The 26885-nt window shown below is 40.4% G+C and overlaps 1 protein-coding gene across 1 annotated transcript in view; it reads left to right on the forward strand.

Moving 5' to 3' along the window:
- mphosph8 (M-phase phosphoprotein 8) overlaps positions 1 to 26885 on the forward strand; it is a 133239-nt gene that overhangs the window by 54203 nt on the left and 52151 nt on the right. The window contains exon 7 of the mRNA XM_037687109.1: positions 2962 to 3050. Within this exon, the coding sequence (XP_037543037.1) occupies positions 2962 to 3050 (89 nt within the window). The remainder of the gene's footprint in view (positions 1 to 2961; positions 3051 to 26885) is intronic.

The following is a 26885-nucleotide window of genomic DNA, read 5'->3' on the forward strand; positions in this document are numbered from 1 at the left end:
CGGACCCTGAGGAGGATTGTGGAGAAGGGCTGATTCCAGACCTTGGGGGACCTGCGGAAGCAGTGGACTGAGTCTGGAGTAGAAACATCCAGAGCCACCGTGCACAGGCGTGTGCAGGAAATGGGCTACAGGTGCTGCATTCCCCAGGTCAAGCCACTTTTGAACCAGAAACAGCAGCAGAAGCGCCTGACCTGGGCTACAGAGAAGCAGCACTGGACTGTTGCTCAGTGGTCCAAAGTACTTTTTTCAGATGAAAGCAAATTTTGCATGTCATTCGAAAATCAAGGTGCCAGAGTCTGGAGGAAGACTGGGGAGAAGGAAATGCCAAAATGCCAGAAGTCCAGTGTGAAGCACCCACAGTCAGTGATGGTCTAGGGTGTCATGTCAGCTGCTGGTGTTGGTCCACTGTGTTTTATCAAGGGCAGGGTCAATGCAGCTATCAGGAGATTTTGGAGCACTTCATGCTTCCATCTGCTGAAAAGCTTTATGGAGATGAAGATTATATATGGTAATATATATATCTCCTCTGGTTTACCTGGAAAACATGAAAAAAATAGACTCCTCTCCACAATCACGTTTTTATTTAATGATAATGTCACAATTTATGCTGCAGTCTTTGACAAATGATCTATAACTTGAACTAAATTACATCAATCTCTCAGAAAAGAGGCTAAATATTTTCTAGTTGAGTTCAGTAACTGGAATTACCATTAAAAAAAAAAATTATCACCTTTCAAAATTTAAGCTGTAATGGATATTTTAAAACGTTAAATTAGAAATAAACCCGTTTAAACTCGTCATGCTGCAGAGCAGCTGCAGTTAAAACACAACTAAGTTAACATGTTTCATTAACTAAAACTGGCGACATGAAGTATTAATGTTGATAAATTGTGGTACAGAACAGTCAGATAACGCTTCACAATGAATAAAAAGTGTATTTTCATCAACTTACCAGAGAAAACACAGAGAATGAACTACGTTCAATGTTGGAACCGCTGCTGTTTGGAACTATTTACCGCTGCATGACCCACTTGACTTCTGCATTCCATTCTTTCTATGGGAGTCTACGGAGTTTGTGGGAGTCTACGGGAGTTTATGGGAGTCTATGGGAGTGTCACAACTCTCTTTATAGGGCTCTGGGGATTCCCAGAGAAAGGCCACAGAGACCCCTGGGGTTCTATTGATGGACAGAAAAAAAATCTCTCTGTTTGGAAATGTGACCTGTAAAGCTGCGTTCTGAGAGAAGACGAGTGTTCGGCTGCCCCCCCTGGGGGCGAGGTGCGTTCAACTTAACATCCATTAAAAGCAGGGCGTGATCAGAGATCATTATGTCATCATATCTACAACCTGACAACAATGATAGTAATCTGTTGTCAATCAGAAAGAGATCAATACAAGTGAATGTGTGATGGACAGGTGAGAAAAACAAAAAAAACACGAGTACTCCCTTTTTTGAGGGGTTAAGAAAACGCCGAGCATCTGATATTGCAAACTCCTGCATAAAGACTGAATAACTTTGACTGCTCGAGATGAATTAATTGGCCTAGAAGAGGATCGGTCTAGCTTGGGGTCAAGCCAACAGTTGAAGTCCCCACCTAATTAAATAATGCACAGTTAAGTCTGGCAAACGAGAAAAAAGGTTTCTGTAGAAGGCCTCATCGTCACAGTTGGGTGCACAAACGTTGGCTACAGGTAAGCCCTGAATTGTCCCGATAACAATAATGTACCTGCCGTTTTGGGCCGAGGTAATTTGGTCAGAATGAAAAACTGATTTGTGTAGAGCACTTGGTTGACAAGTAAGGCGGGTAGAAATTTAAACGTAAAAGAGCGATGGAGGTGCTGTAACATAAAAACTAAAACCAACATGAAAAACACAGAACACAGTGAATATTTCGCAGAAGCACCCCCCCCCCCCCAACGGGATGCGCGAAACCCCCCACCCAAAGCAAAAACACCCATGATATGACCTTCAGAAGGCTGTAGGAGTGGTCTGTACGCTTACCCCCCCCCTCCCAACAAACCTCCCTGTGGAGTCTCATCAGTATCAGAACAGCATGAAGACACCTTTTTTTTCTCATTTCTTAACGATCAAGGAGTCGCCATGTTCAAAGGGAATAACAACCATGGCTACCAGTCCTCCCAACATCTCAACAATGCGACAGCATTATTGTAGAACCACAATGAGGGGAACGTAAGGCCAGCTCCAGCCAAGAAGTCAAACAGTACTCACCAGCCTCTGTACAGAAAACAGGTCCGGCAGTCCTGAGTCCCACCATTACAAACCAGTTCTTAAACAGAATCCGGGGCTCCCGCTTCTTTCTTCAGTTTCTTCTCCACAAAGTCCATGGCATCGGACACTCCTCAAATCGCCAGACACATCCATCTGGCAAAGTTATCCGCAGAATAGCTGGGTAGAAGAGGCCAAATTTAACATCCAGGCAGGAATGCAGCTCTTTCTTGACTTTGACAAAGGATGCACATTTCGGAGCGTCTTATTTATGTAGAAAATTATGATTTGTATTTCCAATGCGCAGCTTAGAGACCGGTGCGTTCTGTAGCCTGAGAACTAGGGTCTGTTTGTGCAGTGTTATGCAGCCACATGGTGAATTAATATGCAATCCTGCCACAGCTTAAGAGTTTTAACAGTTTTAGCAGCTGAACCAGACTTGTGCTGTCATTAAATAATACAAAACTTTACTACATGTCTGTTACTGAGTTTGTTTGTGGCTCCTTGGATTGATGAAGTCCTTCGGATGAGGACGAAACGTCTCGACAAAATAAAAATAAATCTTCCAGTTGACCTGACTGAACTTTGTTTGATTATTTTTACCTGGAATATTGAGCATGAACTTTGATACGTGTCTGTTAGACTTCGGGAAATGTTTTCTCTCTGTTTCTACTAAGTGTAAAGTATGATTTAGTTTTCCTAAACCTTGTTCTGCTCTGCTTTGTGTGCGTCAGGTGAGTTGCGAGATGCTGTGAAAAGTGGAGACTACATGGCTGTAAAGTTGGCCTTAAATTCCAAAGAAGACTACAATCTTGAACAGGAGGTATGTGCCATCTTACTCACTTCAGAAAAATTTGATTGAACCATTCACCCTGCCATCCCTTTTTTCCTGGTCAGCTTGTGCCTTATTGTTTTGTATCATTAAATATGACAAAAAAATTCAGAGCCTGCAATTTAAAGACAAAAGCATGTTTTAGTACTTGCACCTTGGTTCCCCGAGGGTACATGTGGGACAGGATGGGAGCGCAGTATAAGAAAATGTACTTAATATTTATTACGAGTATCTACAAGGCTGTGGTTGTTGCATACAGCGGTAATAAGACTGAATAGATTAAATAAGCAACTTGAACTTTAATACAAATTAAAGGTTGTTTGAAATTAAAAGTAAAATAAAGGCAAAATAAATCGTCTGGTAAGCCAAAATGTTTGACTAGCCTTGGATGACCAAAGCACTTTACCTTTGTAGTTCTGGAGTTGTTTTTGTTCCTAATACAACATTTCTATATAAAGTATTATCAGTTTGACTTCATCAGTGTCCTCTGTAATGACTTTGGAACAACTTAAAACTATATTTTTTGTAAATTTATTTTAGTAATTTCATGGTTATGCAGATTCAGACGAGATCTGCCTCGTTCCTTCAAATGGTCTCGGTCATGAGCCTGTTAGATGGTGGGTCGGGTATATTTTCTAAACTGCACCAAGGTCTTCAAGATCTACATTTAGACTTTACTTTTGGATGGCTTCCGGTAAATCAACGTCTCAAGATGATTCTTCAATTAAACCAGGTAAGAATATTTTATATTTCTTACAGAAATAAAGTGGATTTTTATTGAAAGATTTTAGATCTTTTATTGTCATACCTGCAAACTTGCCGCTTTTCTGCAAAATTCCACAATTTCAAACTAAAATATATAATTTACGTGAATCGTAAGTGAGTTGTTTTTCGGGGGGGGGTGGGGGGTCATTTCCCTTTACGAAACAGCGTTCCTCCTCGGTCACTTGGCTAGCAGGTGCTCATCTCTTCGGGGTTCTTGTTGTCATGGCGGCGGGGGGAGGAGGGAGAGGCACCGCCGTGTTGCGCGCTAGCTTACAGCAAGTTGTTGACCAGCGGGGGTTGGGTGGGGGGTTGGGTTGTGTGAGAGAAACTGAGCGTGTAGCATCTTAGCTAGGGCGTCTGTGTTGTGCACGGCGAGATTTGAAAAGTCCGTCTGATGGAGTTCTAGAGAACACCTGGAAGGAGAAAGATGGTGTTGGGGAGAAAGAAGCAAGTAACGCACATTTTCTGTAAAGTAAAATAGTTAAACTCGGTGATGGGGAAGGAACAGTGGAAATGAAAACAATGGGAGGAGGAGGTGGATGTTCATCCAGGAGGACTGTGAAGGAAACGAGAATAAAAGTTCTGCAGTGTGAACTGTGGCACCAAGGCAGGAAGGAACCTGTCAATTATTTAGTTTTAATAATTACATGCTGGTTGACAAACGGAGTAAATGTTTTAGTTTTTGTATCACTATTGCTTGGCACAGTGTAATTATTGTTGTGAAGGCTGCTGCCAGGTCCATCACGAAATCAGAAAACAGTCAAAAGTTTCCATAAATTCACTGCTGGTGGTTCTTAAAATGTTCACTGCGTAAAGTTAATATTCTTATTTTTAAACATGCAGTTCAGTGTCAACATTGCTGAGCACAACAGCATGTTGAGTTGCAAATAAAACTAAAACAACAACAGTCACGTGCACCCCTGAAGTCTTTGTGATAAACTGTCACATTCACGTCTTACATCTTAGCCGTAGGAGTTTAAAAACAGGATGATGTGGACTAGTTGAACCAGGTGTCTCTGGAATATCCTGATGCATGATCAATAATTTCAACTATTTTGATCCGTCCAGAGCACCGGACTTTATTTTCTTGATGTCTCTAAAATAATTATTGAATCGAGTGTTTGCATGTGTAGGTAAATGTAGATGTTCAACAACACGTTAAAATACACCAGAATGGATTACTTTATACAAAATGTTCTGGGAGATAACCCCACGCACACATGCACATTACACACACATGCACACATTACACATGCTTCTGTCACCAGTGGGCACAAAGAGGCACATGTCCAAGCAGCAGGGTTTGTTGTTAGCAAAATGTTCTGCTGTATTTGGTTTCTCTGGTTGTTTTGCTGCTGTTTGTTTATTTCATTTTTTTGGTTGACGCCATCTTTCATATGTTTGCCCTAATTAAATTAGGACATGTTAGCAAATGTCTTGTTTCCCTGAAGCATGTTGTCTTTTTGTTTTTTCTTGGAGTGTACCAGAATGATTAATTTACATGTTAAAAATTTACTAAATCTTCCGGGGGTTGGGGTTGGGGGTGGGGGGGCAGGCACTAAGTTGGTTACCTTTTTCATCCCTTCTGAGTTTGCAGGTATGCATTATGCAATTCCTTTTAATACCTGGTGAGCGCCTGGTTTATCTGGTTGTATTTTATCTAGCTATATCAACTTTGAGATAATTTATTGGTGTTAATTTTGGATCACTTCATGTTTAAAGAACCAAAGGGGCATTTTATCTACTTTCAACCCAAATTGTATTGTTCAAATAAATAAGAAGTGGACAAATTGTACATTCCTTTTTGACATTACTGCCTCACTCTGTTTTTGGCTTGATGACATAAATTTGCTTTATTTTATTGCTACCTAATATTAGCTACACAGTAGGGGTGTCAATCTCTGTCTCTGGCAATGCAATTCAGAAACAATTTTCAATTCGGAAACGATTTTTCTGTAGAAATGGTCATACATTTTGTTTAACTTATGTAATTGACAAGATGAAAAGATTAAACAACAATGTAAACAAGAGAATGTACCGAGAGAATATTGATGATGACTCATAGCAACTTTGTAATTAGTTTAGAAAAGTAGTTAACCACAAAGAGGACAGCCAAAGTGAGTTAATTCATTAAAGTAAATGACGGGAGGGAGACGTCCAACACACACTGAATTCATCACTCTGCTTCAGCACTGCAGATTTCTGTTCCACCTCTTTGGTTCTGATTGACCGGAATAATTTGAACTAGTTCAAGGTTCTTTATTGTCATTGTCATTTTTTTTTATTGTCATTATTCATTTATTGTCATAAAGCCCCAGTTACATCCAACAACAATACAAATATAAATTGTAAAAAGAAATAGTAATAAGGATATAAGAAATACGCTAAACACTAATGGTGCTAAACAATATGCCAAACAACAGGGAGTGTTGTTGTAGGTGGATCTGCAGCTGAGCAGCAACTGCTTTTTCCAGCATTTTTGACAGAAATGGGAGGTGGGAAATTGGGCGGTAATTAGAAAGAATGTCTGGATCCAAATTGGATTTTTTCAGAAGAGGCCTAATGATGGCAGTTTTAAGAGGCAGTGGAACATGACCAGATTGCAGTGACTTATTTATTATTTGTGTGATTAATGGGCTTATTGCAGAGTGATTGGATTCTATGAGACACGAGGGGAAGGGATCCAGGGTGTAGGATAAAGGTTTCATTTTCTTGATGATGGTCTCCATTGATTGATGGCAGTGGACCAACCAGAGCATTGTGCTCTGTGTCCCAGGTGCTGACTGACTCCGTAACTGTAGCATCAGTCTGTCTGCTGTCTTTAGCTGTGCTCTTTAAGGACCAGGCAGCCCGGCCTATGTCCAGGGACCATACCGCCGGCGTACAACCCACCCCCGTTCGCGTATCTCCGGGGGGCATCTTCTCCTGTCAAGCCCACAGCGCTTGCAGGGTGTGGCTGCCGGTGAAGACCTTCCTTCACGCTGTCCATGTCCTTGCGCTCGCCTCCCTGGGACCGACGGCAGAGACCCGCTCCAGCAGGAAAAGGAGGGCGGAGGCCACTGTGTGGACGGCACGTCAGCCCTCCGGGTGCACCACCACTATCGTACCCCTATGCCTCGAGTTCTTACCTTGTGCAACACTCGCTATATCAAAAGGACGATATATACAGATATATGTATATAAATACTAAAATTAATGTAACGTCCCTACTTCGTGGATTTTCACTTATCGCGGGGGTGTCTGGAACGTAACCCCTGCGATAAGTGAGGGACTACTGTATATGGTTTTTATGACTATGTGTGTACTTTATCTGTCTTGAAAATGAGTCCTTGTGACTCAGTGAGACAAACTTATATAAATAAAGGTCAAATGAAAAAAAAAACTCAAAGCTTTTTATTCTGAACAGGACATAAGCATTTGTAAATCACAAGTAAAGCGGTTCATAAATCCCAAGTTGGGATTTATGAACCGTTTTGAGTTATGTTCACTTACAACGTTGTCACAACAGTCTTACAGTGTCAGCAACAGCAGTGTATGATAAAAGTTAGCGGTTTAGTGTTAGCAAAGCCAGTTTTTCTTAGCTAGCGAGTTAGTGGTTAGCGAGGCTAACTTTTTGATTAGCTGTGCCCACCACTGATGATGGGGTCTAAAATGGTTTGATCAATATGCAATTTTATTTGAAGGCCTGTTTATCTTTAAGTATTTTTGTATCATTTGAACATTAGAGACTATGTTGTCTTCTTTTTTTTACAGTGAACAACACCGTTAAAGATAACACATGGAAGGTCCTGGACAAGATGAGCTGTTTTAAAACAGGTACTTAATAAATGTGATTTTAGAATGTGGAATATTTGTAATCCTATCGCTGTATATTTTGGGTGTTGCTTGGGGCATGCAAGAATTAAAATTAATATTTGATATGAATTTTTTAGCACTTAAGTATTTTTATTTAAAAAAATAATAATAAATAAGCTGGACACTTAGGTGTTCCTTATGTATAAGTCAAAACATGTCATGCCTGTAGATTCAGCATCAGTGCATGTTCTGCATACTTCGTGTAGCATTTCTTTCAGAACGCTATGAATACTTGGTTAGAGATTTACACTGTCAAAATGCTGCTTGATCCAATAAAGCTATTAATTGCTCTTAAATGGGTCATATGTGGTTATTGCACTGAAAATTTGGGTTTTTGATATGAACTTTGTGCTAAATAGCAAGGTGTGTCCAACATTTTTACTTTTTTTTTTAATGAGCCTGGGTTTTAATGGGGTGTTGCCAAGGTGCTTAAGTGTTTAAAGAGCAATTTAACAGCGTGTATAGATATTCCCTAAGTAAATCCCAAAAAATAAAGTCACTAAACCAATATTTAGACCAAATTTTCAGCTTATGCTTCCCCTCCCATTTTTTCTCAAACATCTTTTTTAAGTTCACTCAAAATATTGAGAGGGTCTAGCTTGGCGATGAGTCTTACATATACTTGTTTTTTTACAGGCGTGTACTGTTGATGAAAGGAGATCATTTGAAGGAGAGAGGAACTTGGTTGAAGAGCGAAGTTCACATGGCGCTCTTAGATTCACTTCTAACATTGGCACTGCAAGACATGAAGAGGGTATTCCAGCCTCAGCAAAAATGAATATGCAACAAGACTTGGATTTTCCAAAAAGTAACAATGAATTTTTAAATTGCTCTAGCAGTGCAAACCTTGAACAAGTGACAGTAAGGGAAAGTGAAAGTGTACAAGATGGGATAAATAATTCTGGATTCAATAGCAACACATACAAACCATCCATCACACAAGGTCAAGAAAAGGAAAACCAGAAGTTAGCAGATGATGAAAATATGTTGGATAATAAAATGACTTTAAATATTTCAGATATAATAAGAAACATAGAAGTGGTAAATGTGCAAGATAACGAAAAAGAAGAAAAGAGCACAACTAAAGAACTGTCGTCTGCCAAACAAACAAGGGATTCATGTGATGAAGCTCAAGTGATTTTAAGCGACTCTGGTAGCACAAATCAAGTTTCTTCTAAGTCAAACATGGAAATAATGGGTAAAACGCGATTATGTCGCCAGAAGAAACCCATAGAGATTGGACAACCAACACAATCAAATCTAAGGGCACGTAAAAAAGGGCTTGAAACAAAAGCTACCAATTCACAAAAAGAGAAAAAGGAAACGTCCAAAAAGCACTTCTGCTTGTATTGCAAAAAGCCTTTTCCTCAACTTGCGAAGCATTTGGAAAATAAACATGCCGAAGAAACGGATGTTGCCCACGCAATACACTTCCCCAAAGGCTCTAAAGTCAGGCAGACATTGCTTGATCAAATTCGCAACAAAGGAGATTATGAACATAATTGCCAAGTTCTCAAAAGTGGTGAGGGAGAAATTGTGACCAAAAAACAAGCAAAAAATACAACTGTACCTGTGCGTGACTTCTTGCCATGCCAACACTGTTTTGCATTTTATCGTAAAACGGATTTATGGAGACATGAGCAGTCATGTAAGATTCGAAAGGAAGATCAGACTTCTTGTGAAAATACAAACAGAAACAAAGGGCAAAGTGCTGCCTCCAGCATGATACAGGCGACAGAGTTTTTGACTGGAAGCTGCAAGGAAATTATCAACATCATGCATCAAGATGACATCTCAAAACATATCCGATTTGACCCACTTATTTGTAAATTTGGCAATGCATTGTCTGCTAAATATGACAATGACAAGTCTCAGTTTGCTTATATTGCTCAAAAAATGAGAGAACTGGGTAGATTTGTGCTTGCTGTAAATGAACTCGACAAGGGTGTAAAATACCTGCATGAAATATGTCTTCCATCCAGATTTGAATTGGCTGTTGAAGGGGTCAAAAAAGTTGGTGGGTTTGACCCCACCTCCAGTAAGTTTAAAACCGTTTCACTTGTTTCAAAAATCGGTTACTCTTTGAAGCGTGCAGCAGAGATCGCTTTTGGAGAAAGTCGCATGACAGAGGACGGCGAAACAGAAATTGAATTGAAAAAATTTATACACCTACTTGATACAAAATGGACTGAGTGTTTTTCTCGCAAAGCGCTTGTCAATTCTTTAATCCAGGTGGTCAAAAATGTTGAAGTAGATAAATCAAACGTGACAGAAGATTTGATGAAACTCCACAGATATATTACCAGGGAAGAAGATGAAGCGAGGGCTGAGCTAAAAGAAAATCCCAGCATGTCAACATGGAAGAAGCTCAGCGAAGCCACTTTGGCAAATGTCTGTCTTTTCAACAGAGGAAGAGTAGGAAATATTGGTAGGCTTCTCTTGCAAACTTACACTCAAAGAAAGGGCAGCGGAACATTTATTCCCTCAACTGATCAGTTAAAGAAAAGTACAAAATTGGAGTTGGAACTCGGTTCAAGTTTTACAAGACTGGAACTAGAAGGTCAGTTTGGAAGGAACATGCTGGTTCTGTTAACAGACAGAATGGTTTCATCCATTGACTTGCTTGTTGAAAATAGAGAGCAAGCAGGCGTGTCAAAAACAAACTTGTACCTGTTTGCAAGAACTGAAGGTCCATCTTTTATTCGAGGATTGGATTGTTTTCGAAGAGCTGCTGTGGAATGTGGAGTGAAAAATCCTGAAGCCCTTCTGTCTTCTTCATTAAGAGAGCAAATTGCCTGTTGTTGGCAGATAATGAACCTTACAGAATGTGAACTGGATCAAGTGGCAACACTGTTGGGAAGGAGCAACCTAGAATGTCAAAGCCTTTCCCAAAATGCATCCCATCTGGAGGAAGTGAGCAAACAACTGTTGAAAATGGATCAAGCACCGCTATCAAATCCACCAAGTATTCCAAAAAATGGTAACTATGCCTTTTATTATTAATATTGAAGTATGTGTTGACAGTTGACATCTTTCAGGTCTTTTAACACTATTAAAAGCATTTCATATGAAGATAAAGATATACAAATAAAATTTGCACCTATTTAATAAGACACCATTTTATTTAATCCGTAAGTTTGATTTGAACCAACAACCTTGTTAAAAAAGAACAAAAAAAAATTAGCTCAGTTTTCTTGAACTAAAATGTTTGTTTTTTTTGTTACACATCAAAAAATGATGCATGTGTACGTAGCATGAATTTCAAAGTCTAATTCTCATTTAGGTAAATATTCATTTCTTATGGTTAAAAGTTCACTATATTTAGCAAATTTCACTTCTGTGACTGAATTCTGTTTGATATGTGTGTGTATATATATACATGTATGTATATATATATATATATATATATATATATATATATATATATATATATACACACATATACATATATATACACACACACGCACATGTATATATATTTTTTTTTCTTTCGGCTGCTCCCTTCTTCAAGGGTTGCCACAGTGAACTAAGTCGCACGAAGACTTGGCAATTATTTTTACGCCAGATGTTCTTCCTGACGCAACCACAGACACCGAGCTACCACAGTCCTCTGTGTGGAAGAGAGAGCTGCTATCTAGGAAACCTGGAGGAGAAGATGGTGGGGGTTAAGGGCCTTGCTCAAGGGCACAGAGTGAGGCGAATGGGGGTGGGGACAGGTGTGGGTGCTTCACCTTTCCCACCCACATTTTTTGATGTTGTCAGTACCGGGGCTTGAACCGGCAATCTTCCTATCACAGGCCCACCTTCTCTAACCTCTGCGCCACCACTTCCCAATATATATATATATATATATATATATTATACCGTATTTTCACCCGCCCTGGCGAAATGCAGCTGATTTGACCATTAAAGTGCATTTATTAAGTAAAAGTTCAACTGAGACACACCTCTTAATTTCATTGTACTGCGTATAATGACAATAAAGGCATTCTGATTCTGACCTTTGCTATAATTTCGAGCAAACAAATAATTGTTTTTAAGTCTTATTCTTGTTAAATTCTTGTTAAAGTCGTCCCGTGCATGCTCCCGCGACCCACATTTCTGGGTTCGGCCCACTTTTGTAGGTTCGGCCAACATTTCCAGGTTGTCAGTGGTGACACGTAATAGATGCAAAGTATACGGCGAAGTGACATTTATGTTTTTTCCCTCTTTTTAGACAAATTTGGACTGATGCGACTTATCGGGCGCTGCGACAAGTACGGCAGAAATTACAAGATACAGTGAGGAAAATAAGTATTTGAACACCCTGCGACTTTGCACGTTCTCCCACTTAGAAATCATGGAGGGTCTGAATCTTTCATCTCGGGTGCATGTCCACTGTGAGAGGCATAAACTAAAAAAAAAAATCCAGAAATCACAATGTATGATTTTTAACATAATTTATTTGTGTGTTACTGCTGCAAATCAGTATTTGAACACCTGTGAACATCAATGTTAATATTTGGTACAGTATCTTTGTTTGCAGTTACAGAGGTCAAAGGTTTCCTGTAGTTCTTCACCAGGTTCACTGCAGCAGAGAGTTTGGTCCATTCCTCCACAGATCTTCTCTAGATCAGCAGGTTTCTGGGCTGTCACTGAGAAACAGAGTTTGAGCTCCCTCCAAAGATTTTTTATAGGGTTTAGGTCTGGAGACTGGCTGGTCCACTCCAGAACCTTGATCTGCTTCTTACGGAGCCACTCCTTGGTTCTCCTGGCTGTGTGCTTCAGGTCATTGTCATGTTGAAGACCCAGCCACGACTCATCTTCAATGCTCTCACTGAGGGGAGGAGGTTGTTCCACAAAATCTCTCAACACATGGCCCCGGTCATCCTCTCCTTAATACAGTGCAGTCGTCCTGTCCCATGTGCAGAAAAACACCCAAAGCATGATGCTTCCACCCCCATGCTTCACAGTAGGGATGGTGTTTTGGGATGGTACTCATCATTCTTCGTCCTCCAAACACGTCGAGTGGAATTAAGACCAAAAAGTTCTATTTTGGTCTCATCTGACCACAGAACTTTCTCCCATGACTCCTCTGGATCATCCAAATGGTCATGGTCAAACTTAAGACGGGCCTGGACGTGTGCTGATTTAACCAGGGGGACCTTCCGCGCCGTTCATGATTTTAAACTATGACGTCTTAGTGTATTACCCACAGTAACCATGGAAACAGTGGTGCCAGCTCTCTTCAGGTCATGGACCAGCTCCTCCCGTGTAGTTCTGGGCTGATTCCGCACCTTTCTTAGGATCAGTGATACGCCACCAGGTGAGATCTTGCATGGAGCCCCAGTCCGAGGGAGATTGACAGTCATGTTTAGCTTCTTCCATTTTCTAATAGTTGCTCCAACAGTTGATCTTTTTTCACCAAGCTGCTTGGTAGTTGCCTCGTAGCTCTTTCCAACCTTGTGGAGGTCTACAATTTAGTCTCTGGTGTCTTTGGACAGCTCTTTGGTCTTAGCCATGTTAGTAGTTGGAGTCTTACTGATTGTGTGGGGTGGACAGGTGTCTTCATGCAGCTACCGACCTCAAACAGGAGCTTCTAATTTAGAATAATAAGTGGAGTGGAGGTGGACGTTATAGAGGAGGACTAACAGGTCTTTGAGGGACAGAACTGTTGCTGATTGGCAGCTGTTCAAATACTTATTTGCAGCAGTAACACACAAATAAATTATTTAAAAAATCATACATTGTGATTTCCGAATTTTTCTTTTAGATTATGTCTCTCACAGTGGACATGCACCTAAGATGAAAAATTCAGATCCTCCATGATTTCTACGTGGGAGAACTTGCAAAGTCGCAGGGTGTTCAAATATTTATTTTCCTCACTGTTTGTGTATGTGTGTGTGTGTGTATATATATATATATATATATATATACACACACACACATACACACGTGGGCAAAATTGTAGGTACCCCTCGGTTAATGAAAGAAAAACTCACAATGGTCACAGAAATAACTTGAATCTAACAAAAGTAATGGTAAATAAAAATTCTATGAAAATGAACAAATGCAAGTCAGACATTGCTTTTCAACCATGCTTAAACCGAATTATTTAAAAAAATAAACTCATGAAACAGGCCAGGACAGAAATGGTGGTACCCTTAACTTAATATTTTGTTGCACAACCTTTTGAGGCAATCACTGCAATCAAACGATTCCTGTTACTGTCAGTCAGACCTCTGCACCTCTCAGCAGGCATGTTGGCCTCATGAGCAAACTGCTCCACTTGTCACAGTTTGAAGGGTGCCTTTTCCACACGGCATGTTTCAGCTCCTTCCAAACATGCTCAACAGGATTTAGGTCAGGGCGTATAGAAGGCCTCTTCAGAGTAGTCCAATGTTTGCCTATATAGGCCCACTGACTGATTTCAAGAGTATAGACACCTGTGATGCTAATTAGTGGACACCTTGATTTAACATGTCCCTTTGTTCACATTTTTTTCAGGAGTACCATCATTTCTGTCCTGGCCTGTTTCATGAGTTTATTTTTTTAAATAATTCTGTTGAAGCATGGTTGAAAAGCAATGTCTGACTTTCATTTGTTCATTTTCATAGAACTTTTATTATTACTTTTGTCAGGTTCAAGTTATTTCTGTGACCATTGTGGGTTTTTCTTTCATTAACCGAGGGGTACCAACAATTTTGTGTGTGTGTGTGTATGTATATATATATATATATGTGTGTATATATATGTATGTATATATTTTTTTATAGATTTTAGCATACCGGGTGTAACGGTACGCTAAAATCACATTTCGGTTCAGTTCAGTTTCAAGGAGGGCGCAGTTTGGTTTATTTTCGGTACAGAAAAGGCCAAAACAAAGACTTATAAAATGGTTGTTTTAAAAATATGCCAAGAAAACAAGTTCAGTCATTTTTAAGACTTATTAGCTGGAGATGATCTGTTGGATCAAGAAGACTCAGCTCTATCTCGTTGACATCCTCACACTGCAAACACAAAGATTTAAAAAAAATTTGAATTAATAAAATCCATCCATCCATCATCTTTACCCGCTTATTCCATTTTGGGTCACGAGGGTCGCTGGTGCCCATGTCCAGCAATCACTGTGCGGGGGGCGGGGGACACCCTGGACAGGTCTCCAGTCCATCACAGGGACACATAGAGACAAACGAGACAAACAACCATTCACTCTCACACCTAGGGACAATTTAGAGTTACCAATCAGCCTAATAAGCTTAATAAGATTATAATTTTAAATTAAAAAAGTTAATTAAAGTTAATTAGATCACAGTAATACAATAGCAATACCTCTTCTTGCATGGTCATCATTTCTGTTGAATATTCTCTCTCGCTCTGCTCATCATAATCAAATCTTCTCCCCTTCAAAGCTTTTATTTTCCTCAACTTAACAAAGATAAAATTGTATGTTTAACCTCTTAATTGTTGCGATGCATAAACTGTCCTACTTAACTGTTTCCAGTTTGTGGAACCCCCTTCAAATTTCCATAAACCCAAAAATCTGGTCTTTAAATTTTATTGTTTTTTTCACGAGTCCGGCAGAGATTGCTGTTGTGAAAAATCACTTGAACAAACTTGGTATTCGTTTTTGTGAAGCACTTTGCAGCTATGGTAGGAAGAATACAATAATCAATTTTTTCCCGTCTTTTTAAGATGTTTATCAATACTTGTGGATTAATTTTATTTTTTATTTTAATTTTATTTTTTTAGGAACCCGACAGAAGCAATCTTTAAAAAGAAGACCCTGGAGTGAGAAGGAACAGGCTGCTGTTAAATGCTATTTGAGTGACTTCATCTCAAATATGAAGGTCCCAGGCAAAAAGGAGTGCAATGCTTGCATAGCTGCTGAACCAGACCTTGGAGGAAGGTCTTGGACAGATGTCAAAAACTATGTACACAACACGTTGCAAACAATACGTAGGAGGAATAACCAGCAGAAGTCTGATGGGAATGAAAGTGTTTTGAAGCCAAAGAGTTCAAAAGCTGCAACGGAAACCAAAAACACAACTACTGAAGACACTAGTATTGTGTGCACTATGACAACAGTAAATCCAGATCACTTGCAAGAATGTTGTATGAGCATGCCATCACCGACAAACATGAGCGGCTCATCGCCATACTTGCAGGAGATGACTAAAAGTTACACATCCTTGGCTTCCACTAGTGCAGATATGCTCTATACAAGTCAACCATTAATTTCTTCATTTACAGCATTAAATGCTACAGATACTCAAGTGGTCCCTACATTTACTCCACACAACACTACAAATACCCTAATGTCTCATGTGTACACATCAGAAAATAACCAAAATCTTCCAATGCCATCTTTTTATTCACCTAATGCCTCAAGTATGTTTCCTCCCTCAGTGTATACCCCACAGGACACTACAAGTTCACCAATGATTTCTTCTTTTACTAACTTTAATGCTCCGTGTACCACAATGGTTCCTACTTACACACAGTTAAATACTCTAAGTGCACCAATGGTCTCTGCATTCTCAACACTAAATGACAGAATTAGACCTGTCATGTCACCTTTCACATCCCTGGAGCAACCAAATACTTCACCTTACCACACAAGCCCATGTAGGGCTCCTACAACTGCACAGGTTGTTCCGTCATGTCATGGACACAGTGTTTCTGAAAACACTCATGTGGCACAGGAAAGTACACCTATACCTTCTACAGGAAAACAAGCTACTCAAGGTGTGAAACCTCAAAAAAGAAGCAAGAGGTTGTGGAGTGATGAGGAACAGGCAGCAGTGAGGCGACAATTTGGAGAGTTTTATAAGCTTGTGAAAGTGCCCGGAAAAAAGGATTGCGACGCATGTTTAGCTGCTGAACCTGTGCTTAGCACCAGGACATGGAGGGAAGTCAAATATTTTGTACACAACTCCATTCAGTCTCTAAAAAGAAGAGGTCAAACAGATGCCTCCAAACAAAGTATACCCCCAGAACCAGAGATTCAGACTTCCAGCACTGAGTGGGATGGTCCAGTGTATCTGTCACTGTAAATAATGGACTTTCACAGAAATAGTACTGGTTGAAAAAAACATTTGAGGGCTATGGCTTTCAAATTTATTGGGGCTTTAAAATTCTAAAGGTTCATTTCATGTACGTTGACTTTTACCTTCTCAGTTTTGGTATTTACATACAGTCCTGCCATTTTTTAAGTTATATACCTTGTGAAAAGTATCCTAATGTGTTCAAAATTAAGTCCAGTGAGCGAGTTATTTGTTGCATGAGTGTACTCTAAGGTGGAAGAAGCAGATTTTTGATGTTTGGCTTGCTTTTCTTATGCATTGTTAATCTTTCAGACTCTGCGTAATGTCCATAAATTGTTCTAAGAAGAAAAGGTTTATTTTGTCACCGTTTACAAACCTGTGCCAGGCACGGGTTATAAAAAGTAGTAATTTTATAACCCTGGTGAACCTTTGACTAAAACACCCCTCTCACTGTGACCAGAGCATTTTTTCCCCATTTTCTGACAACGATTTCCTCTTGTGCAAACTCAATTGATTCTTTTACTTGTAACTTGCCTGTATGTCTACCCTTTAGCCTGTACTGTTTCAGTAGTGTTTTAGTGTTACAAGGAAATAAAAACCACCTTGGAAGTTAATGCAGTCAATCCTGCCAATGTGAGGCTGGAGTTAACTTGCTTTGCATCATTAAATTCCCACCTCCATTGTAGCCTTGATTCTGCTTGTAGCCTATTCTGTAGGTGTCCTTATACCTTCCTACCTGATGGTACATGTTGAAGCTGGGTCTGTTTACCTTTTATCAGAAGACGGGAAACCTTAGGGGATATGGAAAACGTAAGGTTTTTTTAATAACACTATATAAGGATATTTTTGTTTGTTTGTTTGCACCTTACCTACATATTGTTTCCATTTGTAGTATTTTATTTTGAACTTATCTGGATGTTTGGCATTGTTTCCTTTTGCCAAGTTTTTGTTGCCTTTTTCATGAATATTGTACTCTTTGTCATTTTTGGATGCATCCATGTTATAACTTAAGTATGATCCTGATTCAAAACTGTTTCTTTTAACTCAATAGTTTATCTTTTTTTAATGTCAGTGTAGTCAGTGGCCTAAAGAGACCGTTGATCAAAAGATTATTTTACCAGCCTATGGAAATGATAGTAACTGGACTCCTTTAACAAAGGTGCAGTTTTGATATTTTTTTTAAATATCACTTGCAATTTTTAACAAAGCTCTTGATTTAAAAGTGACAGTTGAGCACAGGTTTCTTACATCTTGGCCTGCAGGCTTTTTGACCCATGGTTTATCGACATGGTCTTAGTGACAGGTCAGTTTCATCCATTTCATCCAGCTTTTTTTTTACACTGAATTTTATTCACTAAGGCGTAACAATTCAATTTTTATGTGTTGAAAAATTGGTGCTGATTTTAAGGATATTATTATTTAAAAAATACATTCTTGGTGAGGTCAAGACATTTCTCTTTCAAACATATGTTTGTTTCATTAGTAGCCTCTTTAGTGAATCTGTTATCGATTTTTAGTTTATTTTTTATACCCAAGTCATCAACGTCAGACACATACATGTACTGACTGAAAAGTGTTGTGAATCTGGGTCAACTCATTTCAATACACCAATAACTGTGTGTGTGTCTGTGTGCGTGTCAAGGATTTCTTATGAAAAAGTCGTTTGTATTACTACATATGCAGTAGTTAGAGATACGGTAGTTGTTATAATGAAAAATGTTGTGCTTATTTGTGCCGCAAAAAAATTTGCCCTGTTTTGCAGTTTTCATATATATTTGCTACTGTACAAGCACGTTCATCCTGTTTACTGTGTCTCTTCTGTTAATCCTTTATAGTACTGAAATAATAATTTCTGCATTAAAAAATGCTTCATGTCTTGGTATTTATTTTTTATGTATATTTGTTCAAAAAGTTATTGTCAAAAATTTTGGCAGTAGTGCCAAAAGAAACAATATTTAAGTTTTATTGGATACTTGTGATTTTTACCAATTCTTATGAGCCTTTAGGTACAGTATATTAACGAACTGTTATAATGAAAAGTGTAATCAGAGAGTCAGAGATTCTTTATTGTCCTTCGCACCTCATCTGGTGGAGCGAAATTATGTACACAGGGTCCCAGTTGCATCCAACAATAAAATGTATAAGAAAAACAGTAATAACATCTAAGATATGAACTAAGAAAAACATCAACTAAAAATACACTAAGCACTAACAGCATAAAAACATTACGTCGAACAGCAGCACAAACATGAGCATGAGTTTGTGAGCAGATGAGCACGAATGAACGCAGCAACATTGAAACAGATCAGCAGCAACATGATGTGATTTTTCACAGTGATTATTCTGGTTAGAGATTCATGAGTCTAACAGCCTCAGGGTAGAAGCTGTTCCTCAGTCTAGTGGTTCTACACTTAATGCTCCTCAACCTCCTTCCTGAGGGGAGTGGGGGAAAAAGTGTGTGTGCTGGGTGAGTGGGGTCCTTCATGATGCAGGTGTCTCTTCCTGCATCTGGAGGATGCGAATAATGTAATGCTAATAAGAAAGCAAAATGATAAAGGTTAAAGTGATGTTTTAGAAGTTAAAATGTCAGATTCAAAGTTGGTGCAATTTCTGCTTATAAACCATGTTTTATTTTTATTTATTTTATATATGGAGTATATAATACACTATACATCATGTTCATTTACCTACATAAGTGAACACTTCATTCAATAACTATTTTAGAGTGCAACAACAACAGCTCTCTACTTGTGTGTGAATAGAGCGGCTTTGCTTTTGTTAAGGCAAGCGTCCATCCCCCCTCAATTCACAGTTCCCAACCAGACTCTTCTCACTGAATTCAGTCCTACACATTTTTGTCCCAACTCCACTCGCACATGAAACTTCTAGGCGACTCCGCCGTCTGTTCATGGCTGCTGCCTATGGGCTCCTGCCCACATATTACTGCCTGGTTTGCTCGATCAGCACTCACCCCCCACACCACTCGCTCACTTTTGCTCCAACGATCTTGATTGCCGCTGCCTTCAGGTGCTTCAATTTTCAGTTGTCCAACTAAGGACATAAAACCCTTTTTTTTATGAAAGGAAATTGGACCGTCTTCAACATTTTGATTGCTGTTATTTTGACAAATTAGTACCGTTGTTTTGATACGTTATGTAATGTGATGTGAATAATACACATCAAACATTTCCCTCGTCTTTTTAATAATTAAAATTCAGTTAATGACCCACTTAAACTATAAAACAGATTTTCAATTTTGTTGTGCTGTTTCATTATATTTTTGAGTTGTTTTTTTTTAAAAATATATACATATCTATATCTATCTATCTATCTATCTATATATATATCTATCTATCTATATATCTATCTATATATATATATCTATATATATATATATATATATATATATATATATATATATATATATATATGCTCAATGACTAGACTTTTAGAGGCAGAGATTTGAGTTACCGGATCCAAGGAAACAGTTGCCGGAATTACTACTTTATTTTTCTTATTTCAGCTTTTCCCTCGTCAGGGGTTGCAACCGCAAGTCACCCTTCTCCAGCTCACTCTGTCCTCATTACAACTACTTCCATGTCCTCTCTAACTGCATCCATATATCTCCTCTTTGGCCTTCTTCTTTGTCTTTTTCCTGGCAGCTGCATTTCTAACATCCTTCTACCAATATACCCACTGTCCCTCCTCTGGACATGTCCAAATCATCTCAGTCTGGCCTCTCTAACTCTATCTCCCAGTTGTTCAACCTGTGCTGTACCTCTGATGATTTCATTCCTAATCTTATCCATCCTTGTCACTTCTAAGAAGAACCTCAACATCTTAATTTCCACCACTTCCAGTTCTTTCTTCTGTCTTTTTGTCATATCACTGTCTCTAGACCAAAATTTCAATTACCTTTGCTGACACCCTTTTGTCACAAATCACTCCTGAAACTGTTTTTCATCCATTCCATCCTGACTGGACTCTGTTTTACACCTCTTTACTACACTCCCCATTTTCCTGAACAATGGACCCCAAGTACTTAGAAGTCCTGCACCTTTGACCTCTGCTCCTTGTAGCCTCACTGTTCCACCGGCCTCCCTCTCATTTACACACACATGTACTTTGTCTAATTATGACTTACTTTCTATTCTCTTCCTTCAAGTGCATACCTTCACCTTTTCAAGTTATCTTCCACCTGTTGCTTGTTCTCACCACAGATCATAATGCCTGATTATGTTGCTTTTCTGTGCTGGGCCATCCTTTTGGCCAGTGGCTGGTTACTTTCCCCGATGTAAGACTGATCACCCTCCTGACACTGAACAGCATACACAACATTACTCTGTTTGTGCCGGGGGACTGGAGCTTTGGGATGAACCAGTCGTTGCCGTAATGTATTTTAGGGGTTTGAAAGCCACTGGGACGCCTGTTTAGATAATAAACATCTCAGTTTTTCTTAAACACCTGCAACACACAGAATGACCACTGGTCTAGGTCTGAGTTCCTCCTTCTCACCTGATGGTTGGCTGGAATCCCGTTTAGGTTTCTTCTCTTCCTTTAGGAAGGCCCAGTTAGGATTTCCACATTGCTCCAGGACTTGTCTTGTGTGGGATTTCTCCTTATGCCTGGCTACGGAGTTAGTGGGGATGCCGTCAGCTCTGTGTTACAGTGTTCTAATTACTTCTAACATGTTCTCCAGAGGGTGATGGGAGTCAAACTATAAATACTGATCTGTGTGGGTGGGTTTGTGGTACACATCAGTTTGCAAATGTCCGCCATCAGAGACTTCGCAGTCCAAGAAAGCCAACCTGCCATCTTTTACATCTTTTGTGAACTTTATATATTTATCCACAATGTTGATGTGATCAGTGAGATATTGGACTTCCTGAGATTTAATTTTAACCCAGGTGTCGTCAACATACCTGAAATCAATGACTTGGTGGTGTCCCTGAAAAGGACACCAAGGCGCTCCTTTCTAACTCCTCCATGTACAGGTTGGCAACAATAGGAGAAACTGCAGACCCCATAACACCCCCGTGTTTCTGCCTATATTATTGCTCCCCATATGTGAAGTAGGTTGACTGCAGGCACAGTTTCAAGCATTGACACAGTTGCTCTGTGGAAAACATGGTCCTGCTGCTCTGATTGGTTTCTGATTTTAACCTTAAACAGACCACCTTTACTGCCTCATCAACAGGAATGCATGTAAAGAGTATTCTGACGTCAAAAGAGACCATAGTTTTGTCAATCTTCATGATGGCACCCTTCACCTTATCCACAAAGTTCTTGGTGTTCTGTATGGGATGTTCTGAGCTGCCAACTAAAGGGATGAGTACAGACGCCAGATAATTTGGAAACGTAAGTGACAAAGTTACAGTAATCATGTTAACAATGGGTCTTAAAGGTGCACCTTATTTGTGAATTTTGGGTAAACCATACAGACTAGGCGTGGCCTCCCCTGGGTACATCTATGGTATAGAATAGAGTCAATAGCCTTGTCCTGCTCTAAATTTTTCAGGCACTCTTATCAACTTCTTCTTGTAACTACTTCCTGGACCTCTTTTCAGTAGCTCATAACTGGTTAAGTTACTAAGGAGTGTCATAATTTTCTCATGATAGTCTTTCTGGTTAAAAATCACCGTGTACTTTCCTTTGTCTGCTGGGAGGAGGATTATGTTCTTGTCCTAGCTGAATATGGTGAGTGCGTCCCTCTTCTCTCTGCTAATATTAGAAGGTGGTGGTTTGGTGTCGCTGAGACAGGCTGAAACTGTTCCTAAGTTGTTCAGCTTCCAACTCTGTAATTTTGTTGTTGCGGATGGCTGATTCTGTGGCTGTGATCATCTCCGCCAGAGGAATTCTTCTTGGCACAACTGCAAAGTTCAGTTCCCTGGCAAGGATCTCTGTCTCTGGCTGGGTGAGCTGTCTGTTAGACAAATTCTTTAGCCACCTTGTAGTGAACTAGACCTAAGGTCAGGATTTGACCCTAAGGCACCATATGGGACAGAACTTGTCATTTCATTGATTTGCATCCAGAAATACAGGTTGACCCATCCTGAGACTTTCTTTCTTGAATTAATCAAGTAAAAGAAGACTACTTTCTATTATCATTACCATTTTACAAATGTTTGATAATCAAATTGTGTTAGTTCAAACAATGTTTAAATGTTGAAGTGAACTACTCATTTTTAAATCAACTGTGAAACAGTAATAACGATTTTTAATCCTCATTCAAAGAAGAAATCAGGTTAATGATGCATTGTCTGATTTTCTGTCTTCAATGAGCGAAGTTGTAAGTGTGTCGAAGTTCAAGTTTCGGTCAACTGAAAGTTTACTGAAAAGAAATGTCATGTTTAACTTTTACAGCAAGATACTGGAAGAGGTGACTCCACGAAGTCTGGTTCCTTCATAATATCTTTCTGTCTGTTCTTAAACAATCTTAATCTTTTCCTTGACTTTTCATAACACCTTACATCACAAAACACACCTCTGTTTTGGTCCATCGACCAATCAGAAACTCCCAAATGAACCGGAAGTAGAGCCCTTTAAATGTTGGCACTTCCTAGTTCAACCAGAGAGTTTGGAGTTCCAGAATGCAGAATGCTAGAATGCAGCATGCTCAATACAGCTGCCACTAAGCTGAACGAGAGGAGATTCTGGGAATTATGAAAGTCTGTTTTGGATGACCTCCACACGACTCCCGAGGTTTTTAGCTGCTCTTACGGAGACGCTGAAAAGGTGGCTCGAAGTGGGACTTCACGCCGGAACTGATATATCTTCAGAAAAGGTAAAAAGTCTATCTTCAACCGAAGTGTACCGTTGGGGACAAGCTGATTTCCAAAGGAGCATGCATGTTCTGGTTAAAACAGACAAATTCCCTCACACATCTCTCTCAAGATAAACTTCATCTTTCCATCTTCAAACTCTCCTATCTGCTAGCAAATTAATCCAGATATTTTTAGAAATGTCTGAAGCAAAGTTTTTCAATCACCGCCGTGTGGTTGACGTCTGCTGTGATTAATAACGTCTGTTCTTCTGGAAGTGAGAAAACAATCGCCGTATTGTTCACTTCCTGTAAAAACTGATTAATAAGCTGTCGTTATTTTCAATTCTTGCCAATTAATGTAAATGTGTGATGTGTTAAACTTGATTATGTTAATAAATGACCCACTGTCTTGGTGAGTCAAAGATAATTAACGTTTCCGTCCACATTTTATTAGATTCAATGCACATACATTATACAGTCCAGAAAAATGAAAGAATCCGTTTTAACAGTATGAATATATGACAGATATGTTCTACTACAACCTGTCTTTAGACAGCCCACCTGTCCTCCACAACATATTTTTAGTTGATAGTTATGGATTACATCCAATCACATTGAAGCTTGCGTTGTCTTGACCAATTACTAACAGGAAGGTGGGTCGTAGAAAAGCAAGCGTGTGTATGCGGCTTTGCGGTCGAATCATATGCAGAAGATGGAGTTCGTCACACTGAGACAAAATATAGTTTTGTTGGAGAGCACAATTAAAAACAAGTGGCGCTCTGCCTTCTCTAACAGGTGGCGAGTTTGCCTCCTACTCTGTCTGACGATTTTTTTCCCCCTTTGGAGCGAATCGAAGCTCAGTCACGTGGGTCAAATGTCTGATTTTGCTCTATCAGGAAAGGCACAGCATCTCAGCGACTCCGTTTTAATTAATGTCAAAACTACAGTTTTTAAACTACACACCAGTTTTTAAATCGTGTTGGCCAAGTAAAACCAGAGTTATGATAATAAATCCACGCCACTTCTTTTTTCTGAAAATAGTCAAATCTGAAGCGAGTTAGAGCGAAAAGCTGCAGCAACGACTTGGGGACAAAACACCCCCATCACCATGAACCGAGAGGCCAGCCGAGTTCGGGTAGATGGATCGGACAGCATCTGCGGCCACTTTCTTCTGATCCACTGTGGGACGGACCTTTACAAGAGATCTTCCTGCCTACAGCCATCAGTATCTATAACATCTCTTAATGAAATGAGGATAATGAGTTACAACAAGAATTTGTTTCCCCTTGAGATTAATAAAGTATTGTTGAATTGAATTGAATTGAATTTGAATAATAATGTCTGTAGTTAAAGAAAAGAAAACTGAAGTTTTTGAGCTGCATACATTCAACTGGGACTTCTGGGACTTTCAAGATGGCGCCCGAGCTGGTGGCTTGCCGTTCACCTCTCTCCACTCTGTTTGTTTTTTTGCTATTTTTATCATTCTTCCTCAATAACATCAACTCACTGCTGGTGTATGATCGTGAGCAACTTCTAAATCTACAATTTTCCACAAAACATCTCGCCTCGTACGATCATTTCTACCGAGGGTCTGGGCCCCCACCTCCACTGCTCGGGAGCGTCCCTGCTTACCTTCGCCGTGATGTTTTCCTGCCTGCACGGAAACATCGCTCCCGCCGCCGCGGGAGACGTGCTGGCCGCCTCGTGAGGCTCAAAGCGAGCCTCGCTCGCTCCTCAGCAACAGCTGACCACCGGACTGAGGATCCTCCACCTGGATGTCTCGCGGAGTCCTGCCCACTGAAGAACGTGGGGTCGGAGGTGCGCAGCGGGCGCGCGCTCAGCTGCGAAGTTTCCGACAGTCTCCAGCTGATCGAGGTCTGCCTGGGTTCTTCATCTGCACCATCTCCTGCCACCCGATCGGTCTGTCCCAACGACCCTGCTGTGTCCGGCGGCTCTCGGACTCCAGATGGTGTCAGCTTCACTCAGCTTCGGACTCCGGCTGTTTGTCCCGGACCGCGCAGCGGGCGCGCGCCCAGCTGCGGTGGGTCCGAAAGTCTCCAGCTGATCGGGGCCTGCCCTGGTCCATCGGCTGCACCATCTACTGCTGTCCCGTCGGAGTGTACCAACGACCCTGCTGTGTCCGGCGGCTCTCGGATTCAGGCTCTTCATTCTGGACTTCGCGGCGGACGCGCGCGAAGCTGCGCTTCCTCTGGCTGGAGGAGGCGAAGGCCCGACGTAAACAACCTGAGGCCGCTGATCAGCGTCCTCCCCTCAACTTTTCCCCCAGCTGCTGGCCTAACAAGGTTTGCTCTCCTCAATGTGAGATCTTTATCAACCAAAACTTTTATAATAAATGACTTCTTCTGCTCCAATAACCTGGACTTCTTGTTTCTGATGGAGACTTGGCTTCCTCCTGGTGAGTCAAGCGTTTTTACTGAACTTGTGCCTGCAGACTGTACTTTTCTTAACTGCCCGAGGCCATCTGGAAGAGGTGGAGGAGTTTTAGCTCTTTTTAAGAAAATTTGGAAATGCAGACTGCTTCTGACAGCAGCTTTTGAGACCTTTGAGCTGCTGCATTTTGAACTGGGCCGCTCCAAACCCATCCTGGTTGCTGCTCTTTACAGACCCCCCCAAATCATCAACAGGCTTCATCAATGAACTGTCTGACTTTCTCACTGGAATACTGTTAAAATACGACCGTGTGCTGATTCTAGGGGACTTCAATATACACGTCTGTTGCCCTGAGAAGCCTTTGGTGCAGGACTTTCTAAATCTGATCCACTCTCTAAACCTGGTGCAAAATGTTGTTGGCCCCACGCATCAGCAGGGGCACACTCTCGATATTGTTTTGTCTTATGGTGTATCTGTGTTAAATCTGGAAATTGGGGATGCTATCATATCCGATCACAAACCCATCTCATTTGAAATCTCTCTTGCTCGTGAGTCTAAATCCCCCACTCCACCTAGGACCTGTCGTGTATTCAACCCTTCAACCTCTGCTCGTTTTTCCTCTGCTTTTATCACCACTGCTGTTTCAACTCCTGAAACCTCTACCTGTGTCAGTACTCATGAGCTGCTTAGTCACCACAATGAGACCTGCACCAAGATCTTGGATCTGGTGGCCCCACTGAAAGTCAGGAAAGCAAGGAGAACCCAGTACCCGTGGATAAACGAGACCACCAGGGCAGCGAGACGACTGTGCAGGAGAGCAGAGCGCAAATGGAAAAAGGACCAACTCCAGGTTTCTTTCATTTTGCTAAAAACCTGTTTAAAAAATTACCAAAACACCGTCAAATCAGAAAAAAACAAATACTTCTCCCAACTGATCAGTGAAAATAAAAACAACCCCCGCACCCTTTTCACAGCAGTAAATTCCATTCTTAATGGCCCTTTGTCTGAATGCATGGACGCCTCTGT

This window comes from Nematolebias whitei, chromosome 13, assembly GCF_014905685.2.
Source record: "Nematolebias whitei isolate Nwh7 chromosome 13, NemWhi1, whole genome shotgun sequence".
NCBI classification, from domain to species: domain Eukaryota; kingdom Metazoa; phylum Chordata; class Actinopteri; order Cyprinodontiformes; family Rivulidae; genus Nematolebias; species Nematolebias whitei.